At 59.2% G+C, this 26,751-nt stretch overlaps 4 protein-coding genes across 5 annotated transcripts; 3 read left to right on the forward strand and 1 right to left on the reverse strand.

Moving 5' to 3' along the window:
• Positions 1-525: 525 nt before the first annotated feature.
• MARVELD1 (MARVEL domain containing 1) lies at positions 526-1,108 on the forward strand. Its single transcript, XM_054382636.1, has one exon. The coding sequence runs from the start codon at positions 526-528 to the stop codon at positions 1,054-1,056; it is 531 nt and encodes a 176-aa protein (XP_054238611.1). The 3' UTR covers positions 1,057-1,108.
• Positions 1,109-4,425: 3,317 nt separating this feature from the next.
• On the forward strand, positions 4,426-10,696 carry ZFYVE27 (zinc finger FYVE-type containing 27). The gene is made up of 12 exons (XM_054382107.1): positions 4,426-4,625; positions 4,699-4,769; positions 4,852-5,038; positions 5,215-5,310; positions 5,494-5,606; positions 6,346-6,476; positions 6,823-6,894; positions 7,059-7,079; positions 7,282-7,426; positions 9,495-9,541; positions 10,339-10,420; positions 10,632-10,696. Exons 1-12 carry the CDS (start codon positions 4,426-4,428, stop codon positions 10,694-10,696), a joined length of 1,230 nt encoding a protein of 409 aa, XP_054238082.1.
• Positions 10,697-14,629: 3,933 nt separating this feature from the next.
• Positions 14,630-16,444, reverse strand: SFRP5 (secreted frizzled related protein 5). The gene is made up of 3 exons (XM_054382418.1): positions 15,913-16,444; positions 15,403-15,480; positions 14,630-14,970 (listed from the first exon to the last, which is right to left on the reverse strand). The coding sequence occupies exons 1-3, from the start codon at positions 16,442-16,444 to the stop codon at positions 14,630-14,632; spliced, it is 951 nt and encodes a 316-aa protein (XP_054238393.1).
• Positions 16,445-18,713: 2,269 nt separating this feature from the next.
• On the forward strand, positions 18,714-25,838 carry GOLGA7B (golgin A7 family member B). Of its 2 annotated transcripts, none has more exons than XM_054382316.1 (5): positions 18,714-18,770; positions 24,737-24,862; positions 25,249-25,401; positions 25,525-25,626; positions 25,740-25,838. In XM_054382316.1, the coding sequence occupies exons 1-5, from the start codon at positions 18,714-18,716 to the stop codon at positions 25,836-25,838; spliced, it is 537 nt and encodes a 178-aa protein (XP_054238291.1). The 2 variants fall into 2 exon arrangements, with proteins under 2 accessions (XP_054238291.1, XP_054238292.1); XM_054382317.1 differs by lacking the exon at positions 18,714-18,770 and adding an exon at positions 23,008-23,019.
• Positions 25,839-26,751: the final 913 nt, after the last annotated feature.

A 26,751-nucleotide genomic window follows, 5' to 3' on the forward strand; every position in this document is an offset into this window, starting at 1 on the left:
TCCCGTTCATCCACTCGCCCCACCTCGCGCTGCCAATCCGCGCCCGCCTCCAGAGCCAATCGGCGCCGAGGGGTGCGGCCGCACCACCCCGCTAAGGAGGGACACGTGGCGCAAGTGACGTCACTAGGCGGGAGGTGCAGCAGGAGTGGCCCCGTCGCTGGGCACAGCCCTGGCGCGCGTCACACCGAGGGGAAATCCCGAGTGACGTAGTGGGGGACCCCGGTGCGCGCCCCTCGTCGGCAGCCGCGCGGGGTCCTGGTGCGTTCCCCGACCGTCCCCCGGCCGCGCCGCCACCGACCGCGTCCCATGGAGCAGCCTTCCCCCGTGGCGGCGAGGCGGGTGCGGCGCGGCGGTCCCCGCCCGACGGCGGTAGCCCGCGAAGGCGGGGCAGGGAGGAGAGGAAAAGAGGCCCTGCGCGGGGAGGACCGTTAGGCGCCAGATGTTTGGCAGCGGCCGGCGGAGGAAGTCGCTGTTGCGGCCCTGAGTCCCGCCCGAGCCACGGCCGGAGAAGGCAGGGCTCCCACCATGGCCCGCACGGCTCCCCCTGCAGTGCTGCCGCCGCCTCCGGGGCCGCCAGCCCGCGGTTCCCTCAGCCTCCACCGCGCCTACCTGCGAAGCCCGCTGGGCCTGCTACGCCTGGGGCAGCTGGTGCTGGGCGCTGCCTTCTGGGTAACGGTGGCGGCTCACAAGTACGAGGGGGCAGCCCACTTTGCCCTCTTTGCCGCCGTCCTGGTTTGGCTCCTCACCCTGGCCCTCTTTGGGCTGAGCCTGCTGGGGCGCTGGGAGCTGGTGCCCTGGCTGGGCTCGCGCTGGCTCCTCACCAACCTGGTGCACGACCTGGCACTGGGTGTGGGGCTCTACGCAGCTGCTACTGGCATCATGGGCTACAAGGCTGGGCGGAAAAGCTATTGCAACCTGCCGGGATACAGCCAGCAATGCCTCTATGGTGCGTACCTGAGTGCCTCCATCTGCGGAGGCATCGCCGCCTTCCTGTACCTCTTCTCTGGGCTCTACTGTCTGTCGCGGCGCTGCCGGGATCAGCGTGACATCATCTGAGACACCTTGTCGCTCAATTCCCCTTCTTTTCACCCACCAACGGAGCACAGCCCTGCTTTGGGACAAAGTGACCCTGCCACCCCATCCCCACCTGGCTGACTGCACCATGCTTCCTCCAGAGAGTCCTGCACAGATGGATGGACAGACAGAGGCCTTCACTGAGTATGGCTTCCACTGCGTCGCATGAAGACAGCATGGGCACCCAACCATGGCACAGGCCCCTCTTCCACCCCTGGACAAGCTATTGCAAGTGGAAGGACCCAAGCAAAGAGCCCCTAAGAGGGACAACACTTTATAGCAGCCCCCCAGGACCTCTGTCCAACTCCCCTGCCCCTGGCCTTGCAGATGCTGCGTGATCAGGTGGGTGCCGACCTGTCCTCAGGGCAGAGAGGGGACTGGCCTGGGGGAGCTGAGTAGGGGGCAGTGGTGCATAGTGGGATTGGGTGGGCATAAATTCTCTCCCAATCTGCTGGCAGCCCCTGCCTGCCATTCCCAACTGCATAGTGCCTTTGCAGTTCCCTAACAGAAGCTCTGGCTTCCCCAGACCGGGCCCCTCCTTCTGTCTAGCCTGGACACGTCCACCGTCTTGCCTGAGCCCTGCAGGGCTCAGCTCCTCCCTGCCCAGTGCTCTGGGGGTGTGGAGACACCTAGCTCCTGCAGAGCCTGATCTGGTGCCACCCCAGCCCCCTAGACATGCGGTCCTGTCTGGGGACTGAGCCTGCACATGGCAGCAAGGCCTCTGTCACTGTGGGGTGAGGGGAAGGGCAAACAGGGCCATAGCCTGGTCCTGTGACCACGAACAGGGTGTAAATGGCTCCAGCCTTGTTTATGTACTGCCCCAGGATGGGTCCGGGTCCCTGTGGGGCTGAAGGGAGCAGGGCACCAGGTTGTTCTCTCCCCCTGCCCTTCTGCAGCCAGGTTCATGACTGAGCCACCGAGAGTGACCCAGGACCCAGCTGCTCCTACAGTAACAGGCACAGCCTAGCCAGCGGCACTGGAGACTGGCCCACAGTGTTGCCTGGCTCTGTGATTCTTGGTTTATCATCTTGGAAAACTTTCATCTTGGGACACTCTGGCTCCATCTCAGGGCCCTGTACTGTCTGGAGACTGTGTCAAGGCTGAAGGGAAGGGTGAGTGCGGCAGCATGGAAGTGCTGGACTGTTGCTGACACTGTGGCCACAAGGGGAGCTGGGACCAAGCATTGTGAGGACACTGCCCAATTTGGGAAATGGGAGAAGAGGACTTTGTCAGTGGGGTCAGCCCAGGCCCAGCCCTGGGTCAGACTCCACAGCCTGCTGATTGATAAACTCTGAGGAGGCCATGTAGGGTTGGCTGGCGCCAGAACCTGGGAATTTTTGGAGAAGCACCACACCAGGGCTTCTCCTGTCTTAAGCCATCCTTGCCCTGCCTGCAGGCAAGTCCTCTCTTTCACTCTTGGTGTGAGGGAGGATCTATCCCAGTCTCTATGTGGTCTTGGATGAGTGTGACATGTGTCCCTAGCAGCTGACCATAGGCTCTGGCCTTGGGTCTCCTGGTGCCTTTTTGGGGGGGGAGAGAAGCAGCTGTGATCCCTGTGAGACTTGGAAGGGTCCAGGGTTAGCACTGAGTGACCCATTCTATCATGAATTGTTGCTCCAGTCGATCTCCCCTTATGCTTGAGGGCCCTGCCAGTCCCCAGGCCATCTATTACTTCCCTGGGCAGGACATACTTTCCCTACCCTGTGTCAGGGCTGGTCCCTGACACTGCCTGCCCCAGCTACCCTGGTGCAGCATCTGGCCCAGGCTGCCTGAGACCCCCAAGTGGGGCTTATTCCACCACAAGTGCCTTTCTTTGGCTTTCTGCAGCCCTGCCTGTTGTGCCAGCTCTGTCCCTTTCCAGTTTGCTCTTCAGTGCCTATGGATTCACCTTCCAAATAAAGCAACGTTGGCGCTCACCAGGTGTTTGGGGCTTCGTGCTGGGGCTGTGACCTGCTGGGAATGGGGTCTGAGTTGAGATCACACCTGGATCTTTAGCTCTGTGCTCAGAGGCTTCCCAGTCTGGAGCTGTGGTCACAATGTCCTAGCACGCTTTGGGATCATGGGCAGGCCTTCTTGCACTGAGCCAGCACTCCTGCTAGAGAGGCTTAAACCTCAGCCCTTGGGGATCCAGAGATCAGGCACAGCCTGGTTCTCATATTTGTGCTAAGTACAGGTACCTCTTGCCACCCAGCAGTGTAAAGGCCAAGTCCCTGGGGCTGTGTGGCCATAAGAACATGCTGGGGACAGGACAGAGCTGCATTCCTATGGTTTTTGTCACTCTGGGCTGAAAGGACTCTCTGTCTCAGGGCTGGAGCACTGCTGGGCAGTCCTGCCCACACTGCCGGAGAGCTGGGGGCAGGCTGAGGGCAGCCAGCTGCTCTCAGGGCTGGCTCTGGCCCTGGGCCACATTTTCAGGATGGAGGTCAGCCTTGGACCTCCACCCACAGCTGGGGTGTCACCAGGCCCCACAGCCCTCTGCCTGCAGGACACATGCCCAGATGCTGTGGGCAGCTGGCAGCAGCTTTGAGTCCTGCACTGCCCTCATAGCCAAGAGATAGCACACAGTAAACATGGTTGCATGGAGTATTATGGGATGGCACCACCCCTTTTGGCATTGGAAGCAGACTATGGTCCACACAGCATCCCTGGGTGCCAGCAGCCCTGCCTTACTGCAAATTCCTGGTGGAACAGCCTGGGGTGCCCAGGATAGTGGGAGCAGGATGAGAGTCAGAGCAGGATTAGCCCCAGATCAAGGTCAGACCCAAACTAGGGCTGAGCTCAGGATCAGGATTAGACCCGGATCAGGGTCATCTCCCCACTCGGACTGCATCCCAGATCAGGGTCAGACCGGGATCAGCATCCAGCCCTAAACTGGAACCAGACCCATACTAGGGCTGAGTCCTGCACCGTACCAGACCCGGATGGGGACCGAGTCGAGTCTCAGATAAGCCCCAAGTGAGGGCCATTATCTAGACCAGACCCACCGGGCCCAAATTCTTGCCCCAGGTACACCATGCCCAGACCCATCGTTGGACCCAGAGCACATCCACGGGCTGCGATCCCGCCGCCAGTCGGGGCCGGAGCCGGACCGAGATTGACTGGGCGGAGCGAAAGCGCTCCCGCCGGCGGGGCCGGAGCCGACGCCTCCTCCTCCCCTTTGCCCACGCGGGGGTGGGTCCTACGGCGCTTCGAGCCCGGCTCTCCTGATTGGCTGCGTGTCGGCGTGCGAGTGAGGTCGGGACACTCGCGGAAGCCGCGCGCAGCGCTGGCTTGAGTTCGGCGACGGACTCGGCCTTGTGCTTCCGGCTCGGCTCCGCTCCCCGGCTTCTCGCTCCGCTCCCTCGGCACATCATGCAGGCAACAGAGCGGGACGGGGCGGTAAGTGGTCCCGAAGCAGGGGTGGGGGGTGGTGAGGCCCCGCCGGAGCCGTCACCACCCAAGGCTGCCGCCGCCGCTTTCGACCTGCTGGAGCTGGTGCGGAGCTACCGTCGGCTGGAGCTCTACCTGGAACCACTGCGGGACGCAGCTGAGGGCATTCGTTCCCTTCTCCGGTAGGTGCCAGCTGGACCGAGACCGAGACTGTGCCCGGGACCTCACGTCCCTCACCTTCCCTCTTTTCTGCAGGTGGCAGCGGCCCGTGTGCTCCCTTTTTGTCTGCCTCAGCCTCAACTTTCTTCTCCTTACCTTCGGCCGAGGTGCGTGTATCGGGGGGAGAGGGGGGACAGGGCCGGTTCTCTCCCCGGAGCCCCTGGGCTGACGCTGTTCTGCTGCTTGCAGCCGCCTGGTACTCGGTGCTTGCCCTGTTGGTTGTGGTGCCGGCCCTGCTGGGCTACCTGCAGGAGACGTGCCGGGCCCGGCTATCAGAGCCCGAACTGGTGCGCAGGAGATACTACAGCGTTCGCCGGGAAGACCTCTGCAGGGTACAGCTCTCGAGGCAGGAGGCCATCGCCCAGGTCAAGAGCTTGTGAGTCTCTGGAGATCTGACTGAGGCTTCTGGGACCTCAGTGTCTGGGAAGACTTCTCCGTGGCTGTGGAAGGCCGAGGTTCATGCCAGCCTGGCCAGTGTAAAGCGTGTGAGTGTGTGGGAGCCAAGGGCTGTATTTGTGGAGCCTTTTTGTGACTGTGAGGTCTCATTTGCAGCCTGATCCAGCTGGAGGGATTCCTGAGTGGGATGTGCTGCACCTGCAAGGCAGTGTACCGTGTACTGTACTGGGAGAACCCCACTGTTTCTTCCCAGTGAGTAACACCAGGTCAAGCATCCTGCTGTGGGCTCAGTGGGGAGGTGGGACAGGTTTGTGGAGCTGTGATTGATGTTTGGTACTTCGAGGGAGCAAGTGGAGGGCCAAGTGAAAGAAGGGAGCTGGTGCTGTGATGTGACTTGCTCTGTCTTGACTGCAGTGTCCTGCTGCTCCATCCCAGGTTTTATGGGGCACTGCTGGGCTCTGTCTGCATACTTTACCTGCTGCCCCTCTGCTGGGTCCTGGCCATCCTCAACAGCACCCTCTTCTTGGGCAATGCCCAATTCTACCAAGGTAAGAGATCTGCCTGGAAGTAGCATGTGGAATGGGCTTGGGAAAGGCCCTCTGAAGCCACAGATTCTGCCCTAGACCTCTCCCATCACCCTTATGTGAGCCCAGTGTCCTGTCAGGCTCTGCCATGGGACCTGGATCCCACTCCTGCCTGATGGCAATGACGTCCTAGGGATGGTGCTCAGCAGCCTAGGTTGCTGCCCTGTGGGGTCCTGGGGCTCATTGGTGAGGGGTTGAAAGTCTCTCCTAATGTGCATCCTGGCTTGGGTGCTGTTTCCTGCTCTTTTCTGTGCTGTGACAAACTGGGTCCTGACAAAGCAGCCTGCTCATGAGCATCACCACCCTTCTTGGTCCCTGACCCTGCTCTGCAGGACTTATAGTGCCTGTGGCAATGTATGACACATACTTCAAAATGTGCTGTCAGAAGGCAATAAAAGTGCTGGAGGAGCCCCGTGTTCTCTGGCACATACCAGAGGAGAGCTGGATGAGGTCTGTGTGGTGGAGCTGTGACTAAGGCTCCTGCTCTTCCCTATCCTGAGCTGGGGCAGGTGGTGGTGGGGTTTCTTTCTGCTGTAACTTTGTGTGAGCAGAGAAGGGCTTGGGGTACCTAGTGGGTGAAGGTTGTGTGTGCCCGTGCCTCATCTGGAGCCTTGGAGATTGGCTTCTGCAGCTGACTTTTGTGTGGTGGGGCTGTGAGAAGGGAAATACCACCCTGCTCCAGCTGTGTTCCTCTGATTACCAGTGATAATGGAGCTCAAGGCCTCGATTGAGCAGTGTGTGGGGACCAAACCCCTAGAGAGCACTTCAGAACCTGCGGAACCCCTGCCCCCTCCTGTCCCCCTGGATCGGACACCCACACCCACCAGCACAGAGGTGAGATAGGGTTGGGACTGGCAGCTGTAGGGTGTGAGCTGCACAGTAAGCCCTTTGCTCTGACCATGGCTGTATCGTTCTACTCACAAATGTCTTCTAGCTGCTAGCTTCACTGGAAGCTTGTGAGCCTCTCCTGAATTTCTGGGGGGCTGCCTGACTGTAGTGAGGGCTTGGCTGAGTTCTTTTGCTGTATGGATGCATTCTGGAGAGGCAGGGTGGGGCTTGTGTCTTTTCATGGGGCTTCCCAGGGCCTGATCTATTGTTCTGGGACCTGCTGCAGAGGAGTGGGCCCACCTTTGAACAGGAGTTGGGGATACAGCAAGACCTAACTGTGAATCTCTTACAGGACCTTACTCCTGGCAGTGTGGAGGAGGCAGAGGAGGCAGAGCCTGATGAAGAGTTCAAAGATGCTATTGAGGTTTGAAGCTGGTGGGAACAGGCTGTGCCTGCAGGGCATCTGAGATGGGAAGGGATCAGGACATTGGTGGGCAAGCTGGGTGCTTGGGCAAGGTGGCTGTGGGGCTGGACATCTCTGACTCCATCTGTACTGCCTCTCCTCTCTGTCCCATGCTGCTGGAGAAGGAGAACCAGCTGCTGGTCATGGTGAGTACTGCCATGCCAAGGTGTGCAAGAGGGGCATCTGCCAGCTGAAGCTGGAAGCCTTTGCCTGGTTTGCTGGTGGCTTGTGGCAATGCCAGGTGGAGCACCCTGCTTGTTGGGTGCCCGTCTCTGAGATGGGCTGCCTGGCAGCCCTCAAGTGTGTGCCAGCTACCTGTCCATGCTCATCTGGCTGTGTTCTCTGCAGGAAGATGACGAGAGCTCTCAGTGCTCAGCAGAGTTTGACCTCAGCCTTCCAGACAACGGTTTTATGAGCAAAAATGAGGTGATCCGCAGCAAGGTGTCACGCCTGACCGAGCGCCTGCGCAAGCGCTGCCCCACCAACAACTTCGGTAAGACTGCTGGCAGCTGCTGCTTGGACGGGCTCAGCAGGGCAGGATCTGTGCTGCTCCTAGTGGGGACCTGTGGTGGGTTGAAAATTCCTCCCCAATGTAAAATTGCCAGGCCAGCTCAGTTAGAAAGCAAACGGAGCTGTATTTACAAGCAAAACTACAATCTAGAGATGAAATGTGATGAATATGTACAAAATATACAATATTTACAGATATGTCCTCAGGGATCAGTGCTGGGCCCCATCCTGTTCAATATCTTTATTGATGATGTAGATGAAGGAATTGAGTCTATCATCAGTAAGTTTGCAGGTGACACCAAGTTAGGAGCAGGTGTTGATCTGTTGGAGGGTAGAAGGGCCCTGCAGAGGGACCTGGACAGGCTGGATGGGTGGGCAGAGGCCAATGGGATGAAATTTAACAAGACTAAGTGCAGGGTTCTACACTTTGGCCACAACAACCCCAAGCAGTGCTACAGGCTGGGGACAGAGTGGCTGGAGAGCAGCCAGGCAGAAAGGGACCTGGGGGTGCTGGTTGATAGTAGGCTGAACATGAGCCAGCAGTGTGCCCAGGTGGGCAGGAGAGCCAATGGCATCCTGGCCTGCATCAGGAATAGTGTGGCCAGCAGGTCAAGGGAGGTTATTCTTCCCCTGTACTCAGCCCTGGTCAGGCCACTCCTTGAGTACTGTGTCCAGTTCTGGGCTCCTCAATTTAAGAGAGACGTTGAGGTACTGGAATGTGTCCAGAGAAGGGCAACGAAGCTGGTGAGGGGTCTGGAACACAAACCCTGTGAGGAGAGGCTGAGGGTGCTGGGGTTTTTAGCCTGGAGAAGAGGAGGCTAGGGATGACCTAATTGCTGTCTAGACTACCTGAAGGGAGGTTGTAGCCAGGAGAGGGTTGGTCTCTTCTCCCAGGCAACCAGCAGCAGAACAAGAGGACACAGTCTCAAGTTGTGCCAGAGGAGGTATAGGCTGGATGTTAGGAGAGAGTTCTTCACAGAGAGGGTGGTTGTCCATTGGAATGGGCTGCCCAGGGAGGTGGTGGAGCTGCCATCGCTGGAGACGTTCAAGAGGAGACTGGATGAGGCACTTAGTGCCATGGTCTGGTTGATTGCTTAGGGCTGGGTGATCGGTTGGACTGGAAGATCTTGGAGGTCTCTTCCAACCTGGTTGATTCTATGATTCTATGTCCAATTCATAAACAACACAGGAACCCCTCTGGACAAACCAGGGGGCTACCACCAGCTTCCCCCTCCCTGCTCCCTTCCCCCCTGTACACGGTAAAAGAGAGAGAAGAGCAGAGAGTTGTTTGTTAATACTCAGCCACAACAAAGCAATGCAGCCAAGGTCAGCGAAGCCAGAGCTAGTATCTGCTAGGGTGAGGAAGCCGAAAAGAGAGAAAGTTAGTTTACACAAACCAACACCTGAGGGGTAGGTGTCAAGTGGAGGGGACCAGGCTCTTTTCAGTGGTTCACAGTGACAAGACAGGGAACATTGCTTTCAAACTTGAGCATAGAAGATTTCACCTCAACATGAGGAGAAACTTCTTTACAGTGAGGGTGACAGAGCCCTGGAACAGGCTGCCCAGGGGGGTTTTGGAGTCTCCTTCTCTGGAGACTTTCCAAACCCACCTGGATATATTCCTGTGCAGACTACCCTAAGTGATCCTGCTCTGGCAGGGGGGTTGGACCCAATGATCTCTTGAGGTCCCTTCCAGCCTCTGATATAGTCTGATACTGTGATTATTTTCCTTTTTACATCCAATGGTGATTTATTTACATTCTACTACTTTCTGTTCAAGATCTGTGGAAAATTTTCAAGACACAGCCTAAAACTACCGTGGGACCACTGAGCTGGGAGGGGACAGAGTGGTGTATGGTACCTGCTAGGGATGTGCTGACATCCCCAATGACCTTTCCGCTGCATGGGGAGGATGTTCCCACCCCTCCTAGGACGGGCAAGGGTGGGAGGGTGCAGCAATGTCATCTCCAAGTTGAGCTTTTACAACATCTGTGCCTTTTGCAGTCTGAGGCAGCAGAGCCCTGGCCTGATCTCTGTTCTCTTTCTTCCAGGGAGCTGCACAGGCTGTGCAGCCACCTTCTCTGTGCTCAAGAAGAGGGTGAGTCTTTGGCTTCTACCCCAGCTTGCTGCCTGCACCTGAGGCAGAGGTGTTGCATGTGTCTGGGATCCTGCAGCTCAGGTGGCTGGCCTCTGTCACAGCCCAGCAGCAGATGATGTCAGCTATTGTTGTATGTGGTGCTAGGAATCCCTTGCATTGTGGAGTCTTTATCTGCTTGCTCCTTTGGAAACTGCTTCAGACCTAGCCCACATGTGCTGGTGTAGAAAGCTCTGTGCTCTGGTGTAGCTCATTTCCTGTGGCCTGAGAGCCTTCTGGTGAAGCAGAGCATGGGTCTGCTTGTGGGAACTGGAGGAGCAAAGGTCACTTCTGTTGTCTTATATGACCCCCTGCACGTGATACTTGGTCTACCATGCCCTGGGCATTTTTGGGAAGGATGTATCTCTTGTCCTCTCCAGGCTCCCATTGCTGTCTTCCTTCTGCTTCCCCATCTCCAGCATTGTGGTCCCCTCCCCTTACCTCCTGGGTTAGTCTGGTGCTCTATGGAGATTGTCTTGCTCCAGATACAGAGCACAGGGAATGACACGGTGTCCTGAAGCCTCCTGGAGGTTGTGATCCCAGTGCTTTCTCAGGCTGGGCACAGGCTACCTGTGATGTCAGAGCATATTTGAATGCAGATCCAGTGTTAGGCCTTAGGCAGTTTGTGTAGGTGGTGTTGGCAGATGTCTGCTGTTGCTGTTGAGGCTCAGGGCTGGTATCCACCCCACTTCAGCAAGGAATGCTGCTGGCAGGACTCCAGCACTGGGCCCAGAGTAGTGTCTGTCCATCTCTCTCCACAGCGGAGCTGCAGTAACTGTGGGAACAGCTTCTGCTCCAGGTGTTGTTCCTTCAAAGTCCCTAAGGCTGTGATGGGAGCCACAGGTGAGTGGAAAGGTGAAGAAGGGCAGAGATCCTGCCCCCCATTTGTGCTGTCTGCTGCAGGGATGTGCCCCTGCTCTGGTGGGGAGGGTGGTCAGGACCTGCCCAGTGCAGCCTGGCTCGGATAGAGCAGTTATGGATTTGCAGCTCTCAGAGCCATTCTGTGGCTTGGGTGGGGAAGGGTTGCATCTCTGATACCTCCTTTTCTTTGCAGCCCCAGAGGCACAGAAGGAGACAGTGTTTGTGTGTGCTCTGTGCAACCAGGTGCTCATCAAGTGACTGAAACAGGCACAGCCAGCTCCTGGGTCCTGCGCTGCCTGACACCCAGGACAGAGTGTGCCCTTGCAAACGGGGACCTGGGCTGCTTGGTTCCCAGCATGGCATCACCCTGACAGAGGACACTTGTGCTTGCTGTTCCTCCTGCCAGTGCCAGGCTGGGGGCAGACCTGTGCTCCTTGCCATGCAACATCGGTTGCACAGCTGGGTCTGCAGCGGAGCAGTGCCCACAGCTGTGCCCCCAGCCCCGTGGCTGCCCTTGGCAGCTGCTCCAAGCCCTGGGCAGTCCCTGGTACTCACTGCCATATACCTGCCCAGGCCCTGTGGCCCAGCTTAGTGATGGAGGAGCCATCCTTCCCACTTGTAGTCCTACTTCCACCTCCTAGGTGGAGCAGAACAACCATCTTAGGGCTCTGTCCCTACCTTTTTCATCACTGTGCTAGGTGACTGTCTCTGGGAGGAAGTCAGAGCTCCACCTGCATCCCCAGGAGAATGTGGTCTTTAGCCCTGGCTCAGCTGAGACCCTTGCTAATCACTCCTGAGCTCCTTGGCCTCATTGCCTACAGGTTTAGTCTTTCTCTCTCTTCCCATACTTGGCTGTAGTGCTGAGGAGGCAAAAAGGGTACATTTGGGTGGGGCTGTGGCACCGGGTCCCAGCTGCAGCGTAAGAAGAGGCAAGAGTTGGTGCTGCACTTAGTGACTGCTGCTTTCTACTACAGATTAATATATGTGTGCATAGAGAATGACCAATAAATCTCTTGCCCTCAGCTGGCTTTTGTTTTGCCTCTGCAAAAGCTGAACCTGTCCCAGGCCGCCCTGGCACCTGTGTGGCCTTGTCCCAGCTGTCCTGCAGGTGGTCACAGGGAAAGGGTGTGCCTCTGCCACCAGCCCTCCATGCTTACTGGTGCTTCTGTGTTCTGACACACTGTGGCCTTGTTTGCCCCCCTGCTCAGGGCTGAGTGAAGCTGCCCCTCCTTGGCTGTGCCAGGGCTGGATCCTGATGGGCTGGAGCTGGGGAGCTCAGCCCTGGCAAGACTGGCTGGGCTTCTCTGCCTCTCAGGGCAGCTCCTTCCCCTGCCTTACCCAGGCACTGGTCCCAGCAGCTGTTTGCCTGCACAAGGGTGCCCTTTCTCTGGGTGAACAGCAAAGCTTCCAGCTATCCTGGGAATGTGACCCTGGCTGCCATGCAGCTGGGAATTGCCATGGCCTAGGTCCATGCTAGCCAGCTGCAGCTACCCCTGGCTGGGGGGGTCTGGGGAGGGAGGAGGGGATGGTGCTCTTGGGCTGGCATTGTTCAGTTCCCATCAAGATGTGACACCCAGCAGCCTGAGATGCTGCTGGGGACCCAGCTCTCACTCCACCAGCTTGGGTCTCCCATGGGACAGCTCTGGGGGTAGTTTGAGCTCTTGGCTGTTAGCTTGTAAGCCTCTTCCTCAAGCTGTGCTCTGTGTAAATCTGAGGAAAAGCTGGACTCAGCAGTGAAGAGGAGAATGCCTGAGTTTTCTGAGTGTGTTCCAAGGTCAAGGTGTGCCAAGGGGGATGGCATGCAGAGGATTCAGTAATTAGTGGGGGCAGCAGAGCAACTGTAGCATTGGGGAGGGGAGTTGTGAGATTGGTTTTGTGGGTGAGGGTGTATCTGCAACGAGACAAGACCTGGTCTGAGAGGAGCTGGTGGGGGTTGAGCTGTAGGACTCAGATGGACGATGGTGGGAGGCAGAGAGAAGTTATTCCTCTTTCTAGAGAAAACCCTTGGAGCGATGAGTGCAATGACCACATGTGTCTGAACACTCCCTGGAAAGATGCTAATGACACAAAGTACAGAGGGCTACAGATACAGTTGGGCTGTGGGAGATGGGGTTTTATTTGCACACTTTAAATTTTGCAGTAAAATTACAAAATTGATGGTGTTTATTTCTCAGCAGCCCTGTTCTGAACATACCTTCTAACAATATTTCAGTTTTCTCTCGGTTTTATTTTCCACATCAGCAAAGTGAGGGGGGCAGTAACTGTCTGCCCCTGGTTTGAGGCTGTGGCAGGGCTGGCTGCCCTGTGTTGCTGGCTGACTGTAGGGCCAGGGGTATGCCCCCCACCCTGGCTGGAGCAGGATGTGAGTGCCTTTTGAGGCTCTGGAGAGCAGCCAGTAGGGCCAAGGACATACTATACCCAAAGGGATCAGAGGGAGCAGGGATCACCCTGGCACAGGGCAGGTGCCCAGGGGCCTTTTCAGCCAGGAGGAGGGTGGATGCAGTTATCCTGCAGCCTCAATTCCCTTCTTGTCCTGGGAGACTCCCCTGTGGCAGGGCCAGCTCTGGTGAGAAGCTGCAATGTCAGGCAGCCAGGTGCTAGGTAAACATCTTGGTGGCTGCCTTCGTGCCTCCCTCACCCGTCGAGACGGGTGGATGTGGGAATGTGCTGGGTAAACACGACTGAGCTGGGCAGGATGCCCCCCTCACCTGCTGGGACTGAGGTGCTGCTGGAGCAGAGGCAGCCCTTGTGCTGGGGCTGCAGCGGCCGAGCTGAAGGGCAGTACCTTGTTGCCATCAGAGGGGTTAGGCTGAGGGATACCCCAGACCTGGTGCTGCTGAGAGCACCCTAGCTGGTGCAGGTGGGTGGCCCCTGAAAGGCTTCTTGGAGGAGACTGGAGGTTGTGGACTGGGAGGTCTGGCAGCTGACAAGGGCTGGCTGGGAACTGAAGACAAAGCTTTCAGATGGGGTGCCCAGGGATAGAGGCTGCCTCATCCTGGATCTGCTCCCTACTATGCTGGGTGCCAGGCTGCTCTCATGTGCCTCCAACTCCCAGCCCATGGATCTGAACCCATGGGTGATAGAGGGAGAAACCCCTCTGGCAAATGTCCTCAGACACAGCTATGGGGCTTCAGGAGCAGTGATGCTCCTGTCCACTCCATCCTTCTCACCACCCTCTGAGTCTCCAGACATGCTGTGACCACTGAGAACCTCATCCCTCAGCTGGTCTGGGCTGCCCAGCTTTGGGCATGGCACCTGGAGTAGGGCTAGAGCCAGAGCCTAGAGTGACCCTGCTCCCCAAGTCTCAGAACTCAACAGGCAGGACTGGGAGTTGCCTCCCATCTTGGGGTCCATGAGGGTGTCCCAAGGGATGGCTGCCTGCAAACCATAGGGAGCTGAACACAGGCTTATCTGTGGCAGAATAATTTACTGTGATGTGGATGGGCAAGGGATGCCAGTGCTGGGTCTTGGCAGGGGTGTGTGTGAGAGAGGCTCCCACAGGAGTTGTGCTGCTCTAGGCACTTGGTCTTGAATGGGGCAGTCTGTGGGGACAGTGGGCCAGGAACCTGCCTTATGTGAGGAGGCTCCCTGCAAAAGTGGGATAACCCAGGGCTGGGATGTGAACTCAAGGTGAGGGTGTGGGATGCTTTGGAGGTGTGGAGTAGGGATTTGGGAGGGAAAGAGAATCTGGGGCGTGTCATCAGAGCTGGGCAGGGTACAGAGGGGTGCAGAGTAGGGGTCTCCAGTACAGCCAAGGGGTCCCAGGAGGGCCAAGCAGAGATCCTAAGTGCAAGCAAGGGTCCCTCAGGTACTTGGGGTTGGGGGCTTTGGAAAAGTCAAGCATCTCTGGTGCAGATGAGGGTTTACAAATATGCAGAGCAAGGGTCCTGGGTGCAGCCTAAGCTCCTGGGTTTGGGCAGGGTTCCTGGGAGAAGAAGAAGGGTCCCAGGGGCATAAAGCAGGGCTCTCCGGAGGGAAAAAGGGGTCCTGGCTGTGGATCAAGGCTCCAACAAATGCAGCTGGAAATGCTGGAGGTGCAGAGCAGGGTCTTGCAGGACAGCCAAGGAGCCAAGGGGAGAAGACCTTGGGTCCTAGGGTGCCACCAGGAACACTGGGGATGCAGCTGAGGTGCAAGGGGTGCAGCATTATGCCAGTGAAGGAGTCCTGGGACAGGGTAGGATGGGCAGAGCCCTAGTGCTGCCCAGACCCATAGAGGAGAGAGTGGTAGAGGGGGCAGGGGTAAGAGAACATGAACTTGACAGCAAACTTCATCTCTTTGTTGTGTTTCTGCCATGGGTAGATGGCAAGGAGGAGCAGGCGGCTGCCCACCTTTCTGCCCATCACTAGGAAGCTGCCACTGAGGCTGTCAAGCTGGGGGCAGGGGCAGGCACCTGCATTCTTCATGTGCAGAATCATCTTCTTGGTGTCTTTGCGCTTGAGAGGGCCAAGCTTCAGCACCTTCTTCTTCTGGGCGGCCACCAGCCGCCGCTCCCCATTCTCCTCCGTCACCTCCTTGATGCGCATCTTCACCACTGTGTGGGGCAGCCATGGGGCATGGTTGGGAAGGGGACAGCCAGGCACTATGACTGGGGTGCTTCTAGGGGGGTCTGGGCGAGGTGCCTGTGTGGGACAGGGTGTAGCCTGTCCCTGGGGTGGGACTCAGAAGGGTCTTTGGGGAAGTTACTGTGTGGGGAGGGGAAGGGGCTATGGGAGAAGGGTTCAGCACAAACCCCCAGTGACCTTCCCAAATGTCCCATTCTGCCTATCTCCCCACCAGCGTCATATTCTGTGGTGCACCCTTCCCATGCACAGAGGGTCCAAGAGAATGAATGGCTCGGGGGGGGTCTCCCATAGGGCTGTCCCTGTACAGTTGTGCCCTCTGGACAACCCCTGCCTGGGCTGTCAGAGCTGGAGGAGGCAGCCTCTTGTCTTGGAGGGGCAAGGAAGTGGACGCCAGCACTCACCAAAGTCACTGGAGCACATCTGCTCCATCATGCCGTCTGCCTTGTGCTCCATCTCGCACTGGGTGCAGATCTTGGACACTGGTGAAAGATGAGCCACTGTTACAGCTCCATGCTGCTGGTAACTTGTCACCTGTGCCAGATCTGCAGGGCCATGCTGGGAGAGCCCCGACAGCTTCTCTGATCCCTGGGCAGCTGTGCCAGAGTGATGTTGGGGGCAAAAGAGTACCTTGCCTGCCAGTGTCCCAGGCTGCCCTGCCCTGCCCTGGGATAGTTCTGTGCAGGGAGCTGGGTGCCTGGTTCCCCTAAGTAGCAAGACAGAGCTGCAGACAGAGCTCCTGTAAGCAACTGCAGACAGAGGGTTCTTGGCCAGTGACCTGGGCTCTCCTTCAAGGGGTGCGGGGATGGGGATGCAGCAGGATCCTGCATGTGAATCCCCAGCTACATGGGGACACAGTGATGGCAGGTGCCCCTCAAGCATCCTCATCCCATCACAGTGCCCTTCTCGCTTACCTGGTGGTGGGGTGACCTTGCTGTTCCCAAACTGGACGGCGATGCAGAGCTCGTGGTCGGAGGGGAACTTGCCACAATGCAGCATGTCGGGCCAGGGGAAGCCGTAGGACTCCATGACGGGGGCACAGGAGTCACGAACGACCTCGCAGAGGGAGCGGCAGGGGTAGACAGGCCGGTCGAGGCAGACGGGGGCAAAGAGGGAGCAGAGGAAGAGCTGGGTGTCTGTGTGGCACTGCTTGGCGAGCAGGGGCACCCAGCTGCCCGCCTGCTGCTTGGCCTCGGCCATGGTTTCATGCTCCAGCAGGTTGGGCAGCCGCATGCGCTTGTAGCCCACGTCGCGGCAGAGCTGCATGTCGGGCGGAATGTCGAGGCACTGCGGCTCCCGCCCGTAGAAGCGCCCGTGGGGCAGGCTCTCGGGCTGCCACCCGTAGTAGTCGTAGTGCTGCCCGCCGCCCAGGGAACCTGCCAGAGCCAGCGCCAGGGCCAGCAGCGCTGTGCTGCGGCCCGCCGCGGGGGCACTCGCCCGCCGCATTGCCGGTGCTCTCCTGCCGCCAGCCGCGCCTGCTAGCGGGACGGGAGCGCGGCTCGCTGCTGCTGCTGCTGCCCTGGCGCCTCCCCCGCCCGCTGCCCTTTCTAAGCTGCCCAGGGAGGCTTCGTCAGCAGCCAATCTGCTCTGGCTGCCGGGACCCCCGCCCCGCCCGGGGCTGGCCCCGGTCCCCCGCCAGCCTGCCCTCCCTCACAGGCAGTCGAGTGGGTGCAAAGCTCTGCTCAGCCTTTGGCTGCCCAAGGAACCCCCTGCACACAGCCCCCTCAGCCCCGCCCTGGCTGCCTGTGCCCCTGGGGCACTGCCCTCTGGAAGGGCTGGCTTGCATGCCCCATGGGGGGTGTTGTGGGAGCAACATGCCCCCATTATCCACCAGCCCCTTTGCTCTTGTCCCGTGTGGCACCTCAGAGGCACTCCCTGGCATAGGGGAGAGGGCCCTGATTCTACTCTATGCTTCCAAGGGTCTCCTGTGACCCATGGAATATGGGTTTGGGAATGCTTGGGATGCAGGGGATGGAGAAGCAGGACATCCCAGCAGCACTGGTGGTAGCTGGAGTACTCCTGTGTGGCATCAATGCCAAGGCAATGCCATGGGTATGGGATTCTTATTCCTCATGGATGGCCCTGCCAACATGTGCGTCAGGCAGCTCCTGGTCTGCTGAACACAGGCATAACTGGGGTTACACCTCCCAGCAAAGAGTTGCAGCCAGACTTTGGTAGTGCCCAGGGCATGGGCAGAACTGGAGCCTGATCAGGGTAAGGGTCCTGCCAGGGCCACATTCCTCCATCCCCTTGGAGATGGGCTGGACTGGGGTGTGTGTGTGTGTGTGCAAGGCTCAAGACCCTACTAGAAACCCATTTGTCTGCAAGGGTTATCTAAGGAGGCCCCTCCTCTTTCCACGATCAATACCCTTACCTGGCTAACGGGCTCTGGGCCACCTCTGGCCCCTGCCCACCGGATAAGGTGGCTCCATTAATGGGCAACAAAACAAACAGCTCAGGGCAGGCAGTGATAGCAGCTGCCCTTTGCCCTGGTCTGGGGGCAGGGACTGCCACCCAGCCCTGGTGGGATCCATCTGTTTTGGGACCATACTGGAAACCTCACCCACACAACCTGCACTTGCTTCCAGCCTGCCTGCCTTGCCCATGCCCTCTGTGCTGGGCACTGCACCCATCTATGCATTGCCCAATGATGCCTGCTGCTGGACTGCAGCTGAGCTCCTCATGCCCCAGCCAAGCCCTAGAGATGGCACCATTAATGCATGATGGCTGGGGAGCATGATAAGATAGGCTGGCCCTTTATCAGGGCTGCCCGGTAGCAGGAGGGAGGGTGCTGGAAGCATTGGGTTGTCACAGCAGGGGTGAGATTACCTGGAGATAAATGCTGATAGAAAATAGCTAACCTGTGATGGATGGGCTGGGGCAGGGCACTATTGCTATGGGAGCTGGGCTGGGAAGGGGCTAGCGAGGCCTGGGAGCAGGACCAAGGAGGTGGGGAGAGAGGGAGCCTGTGTGCGCCTGATAGAACTGCCAGTGTATGTGATGCCAAGCACACCTTGCCCTGTGGGTGTGTGATGTCTCCAGGCTGTCTCTGTGGCACTGTCAGCACTGGTACTGTCCTGCTGTTGGCCACAGACTGGCTCTCAGGGTGCCCTGTCCTCTGCTCAGTCCAGGCCCCCGCACCCACAGTCCCTCCCAGGAAGATGCTCGGGGTGCTGAGCACCCTGTACCAGCTGGCACTCCACCAGATGAAGATGAAAAACTGGGGTGGGAGAAAGGGGCTCCTTGCCAGCTGGCCTGCTCCTCTCATCTGTCACGATGCCTTTATTAGAACCACTAAGTCACCTTCTGGTGCCATGGCCATGCTGCGGGTAGCAGGACTGCACCAGGAGGGGGTTGTCTGTCCTCTGCTCCCACCTTGTCAGGTGTCCTGGCAGCTTTGTCCTGGAGCTGAGACTGTGCCTCTGCTCTGGAGGGGTCCATGCTGCACACCCATTGCTTCCTTAACCCTTTGCCACCCGGAATGCCCCAGGGGAGGTAGATCTGGGCTGTTCTCCGAGGAAGAGTATCGCCTCAAGGCCGCTGGAGCTGTAACCCTTCACTGTGTCCTGTCTGTGCAAGCTGCTCCGGCAGCCACATCCCTGTCCTGCACCTGCTCAGATGGCCGGGGCTTTGGCACTCGCGCCTGTCACTCGGAGGAGCTGGCCGTGCCACCGCCTGTGTCACCTTTTCACGGAGGCGAGCCGGAAGCGGGGCCATGGGCGCTGCTCCCTCCACGGTGGAGAGCTCGGGCACGGCCAGCCAGGGTGGCATGGTAAGAGGACATCCCCTGGGGGTGCCCCTTCGCCACTCTGGGTCTTCCCCTGGGTCCTGTGCCTGGTTGTAGCACAGAGCAGAACTAAGCCGGGGGAGCAGGAGGCTCCCGTGGGATGAGACGCTCAGAGCAGGGGTCCTGGATGCCTCCTCCTGGCCTCCCTTGTGTCGCTGCTCCCTCTCCCACCGCAGCTTTGGGTGCTGCTGACCTTGTTTCTGTGGGCAGAGACTCATCACTTAGGACTGCCTAGGCTGGGTGGGCTACCTCCGGTCCTCCGGTCCTCTCATCCTCTGTGTTCCAGCCCCTTCCCAGGCTCCTGGGACTTCTGGATCCTAGGCTGCATTAGTGCTGAACATGGGCTGCACCCACCACGGAGCAGGGACTCTCAGGAGGGGACAGCACCCCGCGGCTGGCCGTGTAAGAACGTGTCTGGCAGCTCCCGGGAGAGAGCACCCTGGCATGGTGGACAATGCAGGGGTGGCAGCACTGCTCCGCAGGGGTGGCCCTGTCTGGGGGTGGCCCATCGAGTTTGGGGCATGGTTGGGAGCACTGCGGGGCTGAAATGGCCAAGGGGCATGGCACCAGTGGGGGCGGGCAGCAGCCAGGGCAGTCCTGCACCCACACATGCTTCTTCTGGCCTGGCAGCCACAGGAATGTGGCTTGGCAGCACTCCCAGCCAGCTGTGAAGCTGAGGCTGCCCTAAAGTCCTCCCAGCCCCTCCTGCAGCTCTTGGCCTTGCCTGTCTGCCCCAGCCTGCACACAGATCCCTTGCTCACTGCCAGCCTACCAACTCCAACCATCCCTCTGTGGGGCAGGGATGGGGCATAACTAGTGTGGGGATATCTCTGGGGAAGAGCCTCTTTGCTTCACAGTGTGCTGCTCACCCCTACCCCATTGGGGAGGGGAGAAAGGCCATCCACATCTGTTCCCACCACAGCCCCATTCCCAGCATGGGGGTAATCCTCTAGCAGCTCTGTCAAAATCGGACCTTGGCATCTTGCTCTGAAATTGCAGCCCACTCTACCTGCCTGTTCACAGAAGGATGCTATGTCCCCCCAAAACATGCACTCCTGTGGGGTATACTGGGAGACTGCTCTCGCCCTCCACAGGGGCTCCCAATGAAATAGGGTCCTGGCACCACCCATTGAGATGAACACAACTGGACATGGGGGCACTGTGGGTACCACAGAGGGGTACCCATGCTTAGGGTACCCAGGCTACAGGGCCAATGGGCCAGCCTTTATATCCTGCATGAAGGGGCAGGTTTGGCACTTGGAGCTGTTTTGAAGTGGCTTCAAGTGTGGGGGATGTGTCCCCCCCCATATTGGTGCACACACCTGGCATCTCCCAGAAAAGGTTATCAGGTGATCACCCTGCCCCACTGTCTCTGCCAACCTCCCAAATGTCACCGTTGTGCTCGCTGGGGCTATGAGCTCATGCTAACTCTCCCACTAATGAAAACCCTCCCTCCCCCCAGGCCTTTGTGAAGCAGCTGCCAGGGCCTGGCCCTGCCCTGGCCCCTTTGAAGTTCAGCCTGAGCTGCTGACAGCTCTGACCGGCTGGGAAGGGGACTTGGCATGCAGCGAGTGCAGGATGGGGCCTCAAGGGTTGGTTGCAGGACTTCAGCTGTCCTCCATGGCCCCAGCCACCGTACTGAGCCTGCAGAGAGGGTTGGGATGTTGGGACAGGGTCCAGTGCTGTGCACTCAGGGACATGCTGGGGACATCTCCCTGTCGCAGCCTGGGAGCCAAGTGCAGGTCTGGACTAGGGGCAGCACTGCTGCATAGTGTCATGGGTGTGGGCACGCTGACTATTCAGGGCTGGCCATAGGGGCCCCAAGCATGTCCCACGCTTGTCCCATGGGTCCAGGAGCAGAGCCTCTGGGCAGTCAGCCAGAGCTGTGGGTAAGTGGAGGTCTGCAGGGTCTGTCTGCAGGACAGGTCAGAGCCCACTTGCTCCAGGCACCCAGAGGAGGACCCAGGCAGAGGAGTAAAGGCAGCTCTGGCAGCAGCTGTGCATGCAGTTCCTGCCCCCAGTGCCAGGCAGCCTAAAAATAGCCCCTTAGAGTGCAGCAGACAGAGCAGAATGGCTAGAGCCCTGTTGCTGCAGGCACCCTGCCAGTCCCTTGCATAGTGCTCTGGGCTGCCCTAAGCCTATACTGCCCCTGCTCCTACTGCCTGTGACCCTGTCAGCTACACCAGTCTCCCTCAGTCTCTGCCTTGCCCTGCCCTGCCCTGCTGGGAGTCATGGTTTGGTGGCATTTGCATAGCAGTAGCCTGTCCTGTCTGTATGGAGACCAACATGGTCTATCCCTGTTCTGATTAAAACTGGAAAGCCCACAGTGGTGCATCCTTCATTGGGGAGGTAGCCTGGCAGCCCTCGGTGGGCTCTGGAGATACCAGGGACTATGGGCACCATAAGCGGGGCCAAGGCTGTGTGGGAATGAGGAGCACTGTGGGGCAGGTCCAGTCTGCCCATGTCCTTTCTGCCACTGGGAAAGACTTGATCCTGCTCAGTATGAATTGCAGAAGGTGGATCCTCATGATGTGGAGCAGATGTCTTACCAAAGAGCACTCCTTGACATATGTCCTCATCCTGCAGACATTAGATCTGTGGCTTGTGAGGCAGCTGGAGCTCAGAACCAAGAGTCCAGCACCTAGGCTGAGCGGGTGCAGCTGGAGCAGCACCCCAGGCATATGGGCAGAATCTGGTGTGCCAGGGACAGCAGAGCTCCCTTGGCTGCTCTCTGCCCCTCACCATGGTGTGGCAGAGCAAACTTTGTCTCTTGGCAGTCACAGCAGCATTGCCATGGCAACAGGCAGGTGAGCCCTGATGTGGGCACGTGAAGGAACCAGGATGCAGGGCGTGGTTTTGGAGGCACCTAGGGACATGCCCGTCTGTGTGAGTGTGTGCATATGCACCTGGGTGCATGCCAGGCGGTGCAGGCAGATGTGGGCATCTGAGTGCATGCACTGATGTCTGTGTTTTTGTGCACACACGTCTGCGTCTATGAGAGATTTCATCTCCCATGTTGAGGAGAATCCTTTGGCTCTGTGGCACTCTCTGGGCAGGGTGTACCCCACTGCTCTGGGGTGTGGGCTGGCAGAGCTGCTCTGAACCATGGGAGCAGCAAGTTTCTCCCCAAAGCAATGGAATCTGTAGCTTTGTGTTTGTGAGGAAGACAAGCCCTCTAGCTTGAGTCCTTGCCTGTATGTGTCCTTTGGTCCCTTGGTCAAAACCCGTGTCACACTCCAGAGTACATGGGCTGCCTCCAGCCTGTCCAGGGCTCTGCCTCCTTTTCTTCTGCCTGAAGCCTTGGGAGAGTGCTCAGCTGCCCGTTTTGCCGGGGCCCCTAAGCCGCATGCTGTGCTGTGCTAGCAGCCTGAGCCGCTGTGCTGACAGGGCCCTGCACTGCCTCCAGCATTGCCTAGTTGTGGAGGTGAGGGCTGGCTGCTTTCCTGCCTGGGGAGGGCCCTGTGCCCAGCTGCCACATCCCTCTTGCCTCACCACGGCTCCAGCTGAGAGTGCCCCCACCTTTGCCTCTTGGGAGAACCTCTGCCTCCCTCTTTGGCATATCTCCGGCTCTAATAAAGCTGTCGATGGGCAAAGATATCAGGGAATTCGTTAGGTGTCCTCTTTGATGTCTGCCCAGCCCAGAGCGCAGCGCCAGGCTCCTGGACAAGGCAGGCTGCCAGCTTCATGCTCGCTCTCCGCCCCCCCCCCCCCCCCGCCCCGATACCCACCGAGCCAGACCTTCGGCCGCCCAGCACCCCGATTACCTCGAGCAGGAACCCCTCGGCAGTCAGTTCCCCACCCCCACAAGGGACCTAAAGCCGCATCCCCTCGGCAGCCGGGCCTCGGTATCCGCAGTGCTGGTACGACGCCCGGCGACCTTCAGCAGTAGTCCTCTCCCCTTGCAGCCCAACCGCCGGGGCCAGCCCCGGAACAGCCAGATCCCAGGTACTGCTGTCTCCAGCAGTCAGGACTGTGTCCTCCAGGGGCTCGGCGCCGGTAGCGATGGGCGCCCATCCCCGCCACCTCGGGGCGGGCCGTGGCGGACCGGGCGGCTGCGCACACGGGGCGGCGGGGCCCGCCTCCGCCTCTCGGCACAGCAGCACCGCGGACAGCGCCGGCCCCCGCCCGGCTCGGCGCGGCCCCGCTGACAGCGCCCCTTCCGCCCGCGCCGCTCCCGGCCCAGCTCAGTTCGGCCCGGCCCGGCCCGGGCGCACCCCGCGCCATGGCCACGGAGGTGGGTGCGCGGCGGTGGCGGCTCGACAGAGGCCACACCGACAGCGGGTACCCCCTCGATGCAGCAGAGCCGCCCCGCATTGCCCTCCCATCCCCATCGGCGTCGGCTGGCGGGGAGCGGGGGAATGCGATCCGCGGCGGGTGGCGTGGGGCAGAGGTCCGCGGGCGGTGCACTGGGAAGGGGTAGTGTGGGGTTTTGGGGACTGGGAAGGGTGTGTGATCCATGTGGGGCGCCTGGTGAGGTGTGGGGGGAGTGCAGGGTGGATGCAAGGTGCCTTTGTTGGAGGGAGCAACATGGATTTGGGGTGGGGTGCCCCGGGAGGAGAGCTGGCTGTGGGCCTGGGAGTCCTTTCCTAGATACTGTGGGTGGGACTCAGGACGGGGGCAGAGGACCCGTGGGGCGCACAGCAGGCAGTGGCCCCTTTGTCATCCAAGGAAAGCATGGGGAGTGGTCTGATAGTTGCCTTTGGCACAACTTGGCTCCTCCAGTCCCCCACAGCTGCCCCACAGCCCAGACCCCATAGGGCTTGCCCATTCTGGGGTGCCTGGCTTGGTGGGGCTGGGCTGAGCTGAGTGCCTGCCCTGTAGCAGCTGTCCCAGTGCAGCCTTCTGCCTGCTGTGCTGCCACTGCAGCCTGGGCCCCTGCTCCTGCTCAGCTTGCTCCCCTCCTCTCCTGGAAGCTGCTGGGGTGGCTGTGTGCTGAGTGGGGCACTACTGGGGACAGGGGCCTGTCCCCTCACCCGGTCATAGCCAACCAGAGGACAGGCACCCACGTTTGCACTAGCCAGTCGAGGCAAGGCCAGGCAGCAAGCCAGGGCAAGGAGCACATGCATTCACCCATGCTCCAAGGTTGGGGCTGCCACTGGTCCTTCCCTTGCCCCCTTGCTGCTATCCGATTGGGACAGTATTGTGCTCTTGTGGCCAAGAGGGCCAATGGCATCCTGGGGTGCATCAAGAAAAGTGTGTCCAGCAGGTCTAGGAAGGATCTCCTTCCCCTCTACTTCGCCCTAATGAAACCTCACCTGGACCACTGTGTCCAGTTTTGGGCTCCTCAGTTCAAGAGATACAGGGATCTGCTGGAGTGATTCTAACAGAGACTGCACATGACTGGGGGACTTGAACATCTCTGCTGTGAAGAGTGGGGCCATCCAGAAGAGAAGGCTGAAAGGGGATCTTATTAACATCTATAAATATCTGATGGGTGGGTGTTAAGGTGAAGGTAATGGTCTCTTTTTGGTGGTGCCCAGTGTTAGGATAAGAAACAATGGATAGAAGTCGGAACACAAGAGGTTCCAACTCAGCATGAGGAGAAACTTCTTTACGGCGGGGGTGAGAGAGCACTGGAACAGGCTGCCCATAGAGGTTGTGGAATCTCCTCCTCTGGAGACTTTCAAAACCCATCTGAATGCATTCCTGTGCAACATGGTAATCCTGCTTTGACAGGGAGGTTGGACTCAACGATCTCTGGAGATTTCTTCCAACCTCTGACATTCTGTGATTCTGTGATCCTCCCCTGGCCTCACACCTCCATTGCTGAGCTGTTCTCATAGCATGACACAGCCCCTGCTGGGGGCTCCCTGTCCAGGGGTGTGCAAGCCTGCAACCTCTGATGCTGGGGGAATGGCACTGCTGCCCAGGCCCTCAGCCCTCAGCCCCCAGCAGGAATGCCTGGCACACCTCAGCTTCAGCCCTTCCCTGACTCAGCTGCTGTCCCCCAGGTGCACAGCCTGCAGGAGCTGCGACGCAGCGCATCCCTGGCCACGAAGGTCTTTGTGCAGCGGGATTATAGTGATGGGACCACCTGCCAGTTCCAGACAAAGTTCCCTCCTGAGCTGGAGAGCCGGGTATGGAGCTTGGAAGGTGATCAGGGTGTGGGAGGGTGCCCTATGTTGGTGTCTTATGGGGGGGAGGGGAGGCTGAAGGCAAGGGGCCTCCACAGGGTGCTGTATGGCCCTGCGCCAGCTGGTGCAGCTGGGTGCATGCATTCACTGTCACCTTGCTTAATCTGCAAGAGCTCTAGTGCTCCTGGGGACCAGGAGACTCTGGTGCTAGGCTGCAAGCTCAGCTAATTTTGGCTTGGCGGCTGGGAGGTGGCAGGGGCTAGAGACCTGAGGCATCCATCTGGGCAAGGAGGAGAGGGATAAGTTCTCCCAAAGTCTCCACTGGGGACAGGGCAGTGCAGGGGGTCATCCTCTGGTCAGACTCCTCTTCGTGCTGATTTCTGCCACAGATTGAGCGGCAGCTCTTCGAGGAAACTGTGAAAACCCTGAACAGCTTCTATGCTGAGGCAGAGAAGATTGGAGGCAGCTCGTACCTGGAGGGATGCTTGGCCTGTGCCACTGCCTATTTCATCTTCCTTTGTATGGAGACACACTATGAGAAGGTGCTGAGGCCCAGGGAAGGGTGCAGGGAGGGGCATAGCTACAGGTCTGGTGGTAGACACAGGGACAGCAGGGAGCAGGCAGCAGTGCTGGAAGGCCCTGAGTGTCCCTCCATGTGCTGGCAGGTGCTGAAGAAGATCTCCAAGTATATCCAAGAGCAGAATGAGAAGATCTATGCACCACGAGGGCTGCTGCTTACTGACCCCCTGGAGCGTGGCATGAGAGTTGTATCCTCTGGGCAGTGAGATGCTGAGGGGATGACAAGGGTGAGGGGATACTGGGAGCGGGTGCCAGGTAATTGGACTAGCCCCTCTCATCCGTGATCCTTAGCAGGACCCAGATCGAGATCTCCATCTACGAGGACCGGTGCAGCAGTGGCAGCTCCAGCAGCGGTAGCTCCAGCAGCAGCAGTGGTGGGGGTGGGGCAGGGGGCCGGTGACTGGCAGAGAGTCCCTGCAGGGACTCATACTGCCGGGACAGTGGCCTGTCTGAGCTGCGCAGGCTGCACTACCAGAGCACCCGCTTCTGAGCCCAGGCTGGGTGGGAGGAAGAGGCTGGAGGGATAGCCCCAGCAGGGCTACCCACCCCTCTCTGCTCTGTGCCCCCTGCAGCGACACTGCCCCTGCAGGCAGGTGCTGGTGCTTCCCACTGAACCAAACTGGTGCCAAGGGGCTTCTGCAGCCCTCTGGGTGCTTGGTGCTGCCGCCCCTGCCACAAACAAAGGAGTTTGCCCTGCTGCAGGCAGCCCCAGCTGGCTGCACCCTGCATGCCACATTCTGGGGAGTAGTGGGACTGGCAGTGCTAAGTGGGGAGCACACTCATCCACATGCCCAAGGGCACTGCCAGCCTTTGCTGCACTTCCTCCCTGGGTTGTCCTGCTCTTGGTTCTGCAGGGTGGGCTCAGCTGCTGTGTACCTGCTGCTCAGGGTGCCTGGCAGAGCTCTGATGTCGCTTCATCTGCATGATGTTGCCATGCATTCACCCCAGCCCTGCTCCACATGCTGTCTATTGCTGCTCCCCAGCCCTGGCCAAATACCCTCACCCAACTAGCAGCACCATCCTTGCCAGCAGCATCCTTCAGCGCTTCCTGTGACACTAGACACGTGCTTCTGCTCCCTGCCTGACCTGGTGCCATCCCTGCCAGACCCAGAAAGCTCCCCAGCCCAAGCCCCATGCTCAGGGCAGGGCCATACAGTGGTGGCAGGCTCCTGCCCTTGTGCTGCATGCCCCAGGCTCATGCATGGCCCAGCGCAGTAGAGGCTGAGCTGTGGTATGGGTGAACCAGGATCCCTGCTCTGTGCCAGAAGCCTGCTCTGCCCCTAGTCAGAGAGGGTGCCTGGTGGAGCAGCTCC

The sequence above is a fragment of the Indicator indicator genome, chromosome 7 (assembly GCF_027791375.1).
Source record: "Indicator indicator isolate 239-I01 chromosome 7, UM_Iind_1.1, whole genome shotgun sequence".
Classification (NCBI taxonomy): domain Eukaryota; kingdom Metazoa; phylum Chordata; class Aves; order Piciformes; family Indicatoridae; genus Indicator; species Indicator indicator.

Bases quoted from the DNA above. Each gene is read 5' to 3' on its own strand.
- SFRP5 (XM_054382418.1), bottom strand. From the start codon at position 16,444: ATGCGGCGGGCGAGTGCCCCCGCGGCGGGCCGCAGCACAGCGCTGCTG. The intron at 15,481-15,912 runs GTAAGCGAGAAG...ATCTTTCACCAG, and splicing joins CAAGGTCACCCCACCACCAG to TGTCCAAGATCTGCACCCAG. The intron at 14,971-15,402 runs GTGAGTGCTGGC...TGCCCCACACAG, and splicing joins GATGTGCTCCAGTGACTTTG to TGGTGAAGATGCGCATCAAG.
- ZFYVE27 (XM_054382107.1), top strand. From the start codon at position 4,426: ATGCAGGCAACAGAGCGGGACGGGGCGGTAAGTGGTCCCGAAGCAGGG. The intron at 5,039-5,214 runs GTGAGTCTCTGG...TCTCATTTGCAG, and splicing joins ATCGCCCAGGTCAAGAGCTT to CCTGATCCAGCTGGAGGGAT. The intron at 6,477-6,822 runs GTGAGATAGGGT...AATCTCTTACAG, and splicing joins CCACACCCACCAGCACAGAG to GACCTTACTCCTGGCAGTGT.
- MARVELD1 (XM_054382636.1), top strand. From the start codon at position 526: ATGGCCCGCACGGCTCCCCCTGCAGTGCTGCCGCCGCCTCCGGGGCCG.
- GOLGA7B (XM_054382316.1), top strand. From the start codon at position 18,714: ATGGGCGCTGCTCCCTCCACGGTGGAGAGCTCGGGCACGGCCAGCCAG. The intron at 25,402-25,524 runs GTGCTGAGGCCC...ATGTGCTGGCAG, and splicing joins TGGAGACACACTATGAGAAG to GTGCTGAAGAAGATCTCCAA. The intron at 25,627-25,739 runs GTATCCTCTGGG...AGCAGGACCCAG, and splicing joins TGGAGCGTGGCATGAGAGTT to ATCGAGATCTCCATCTACGA.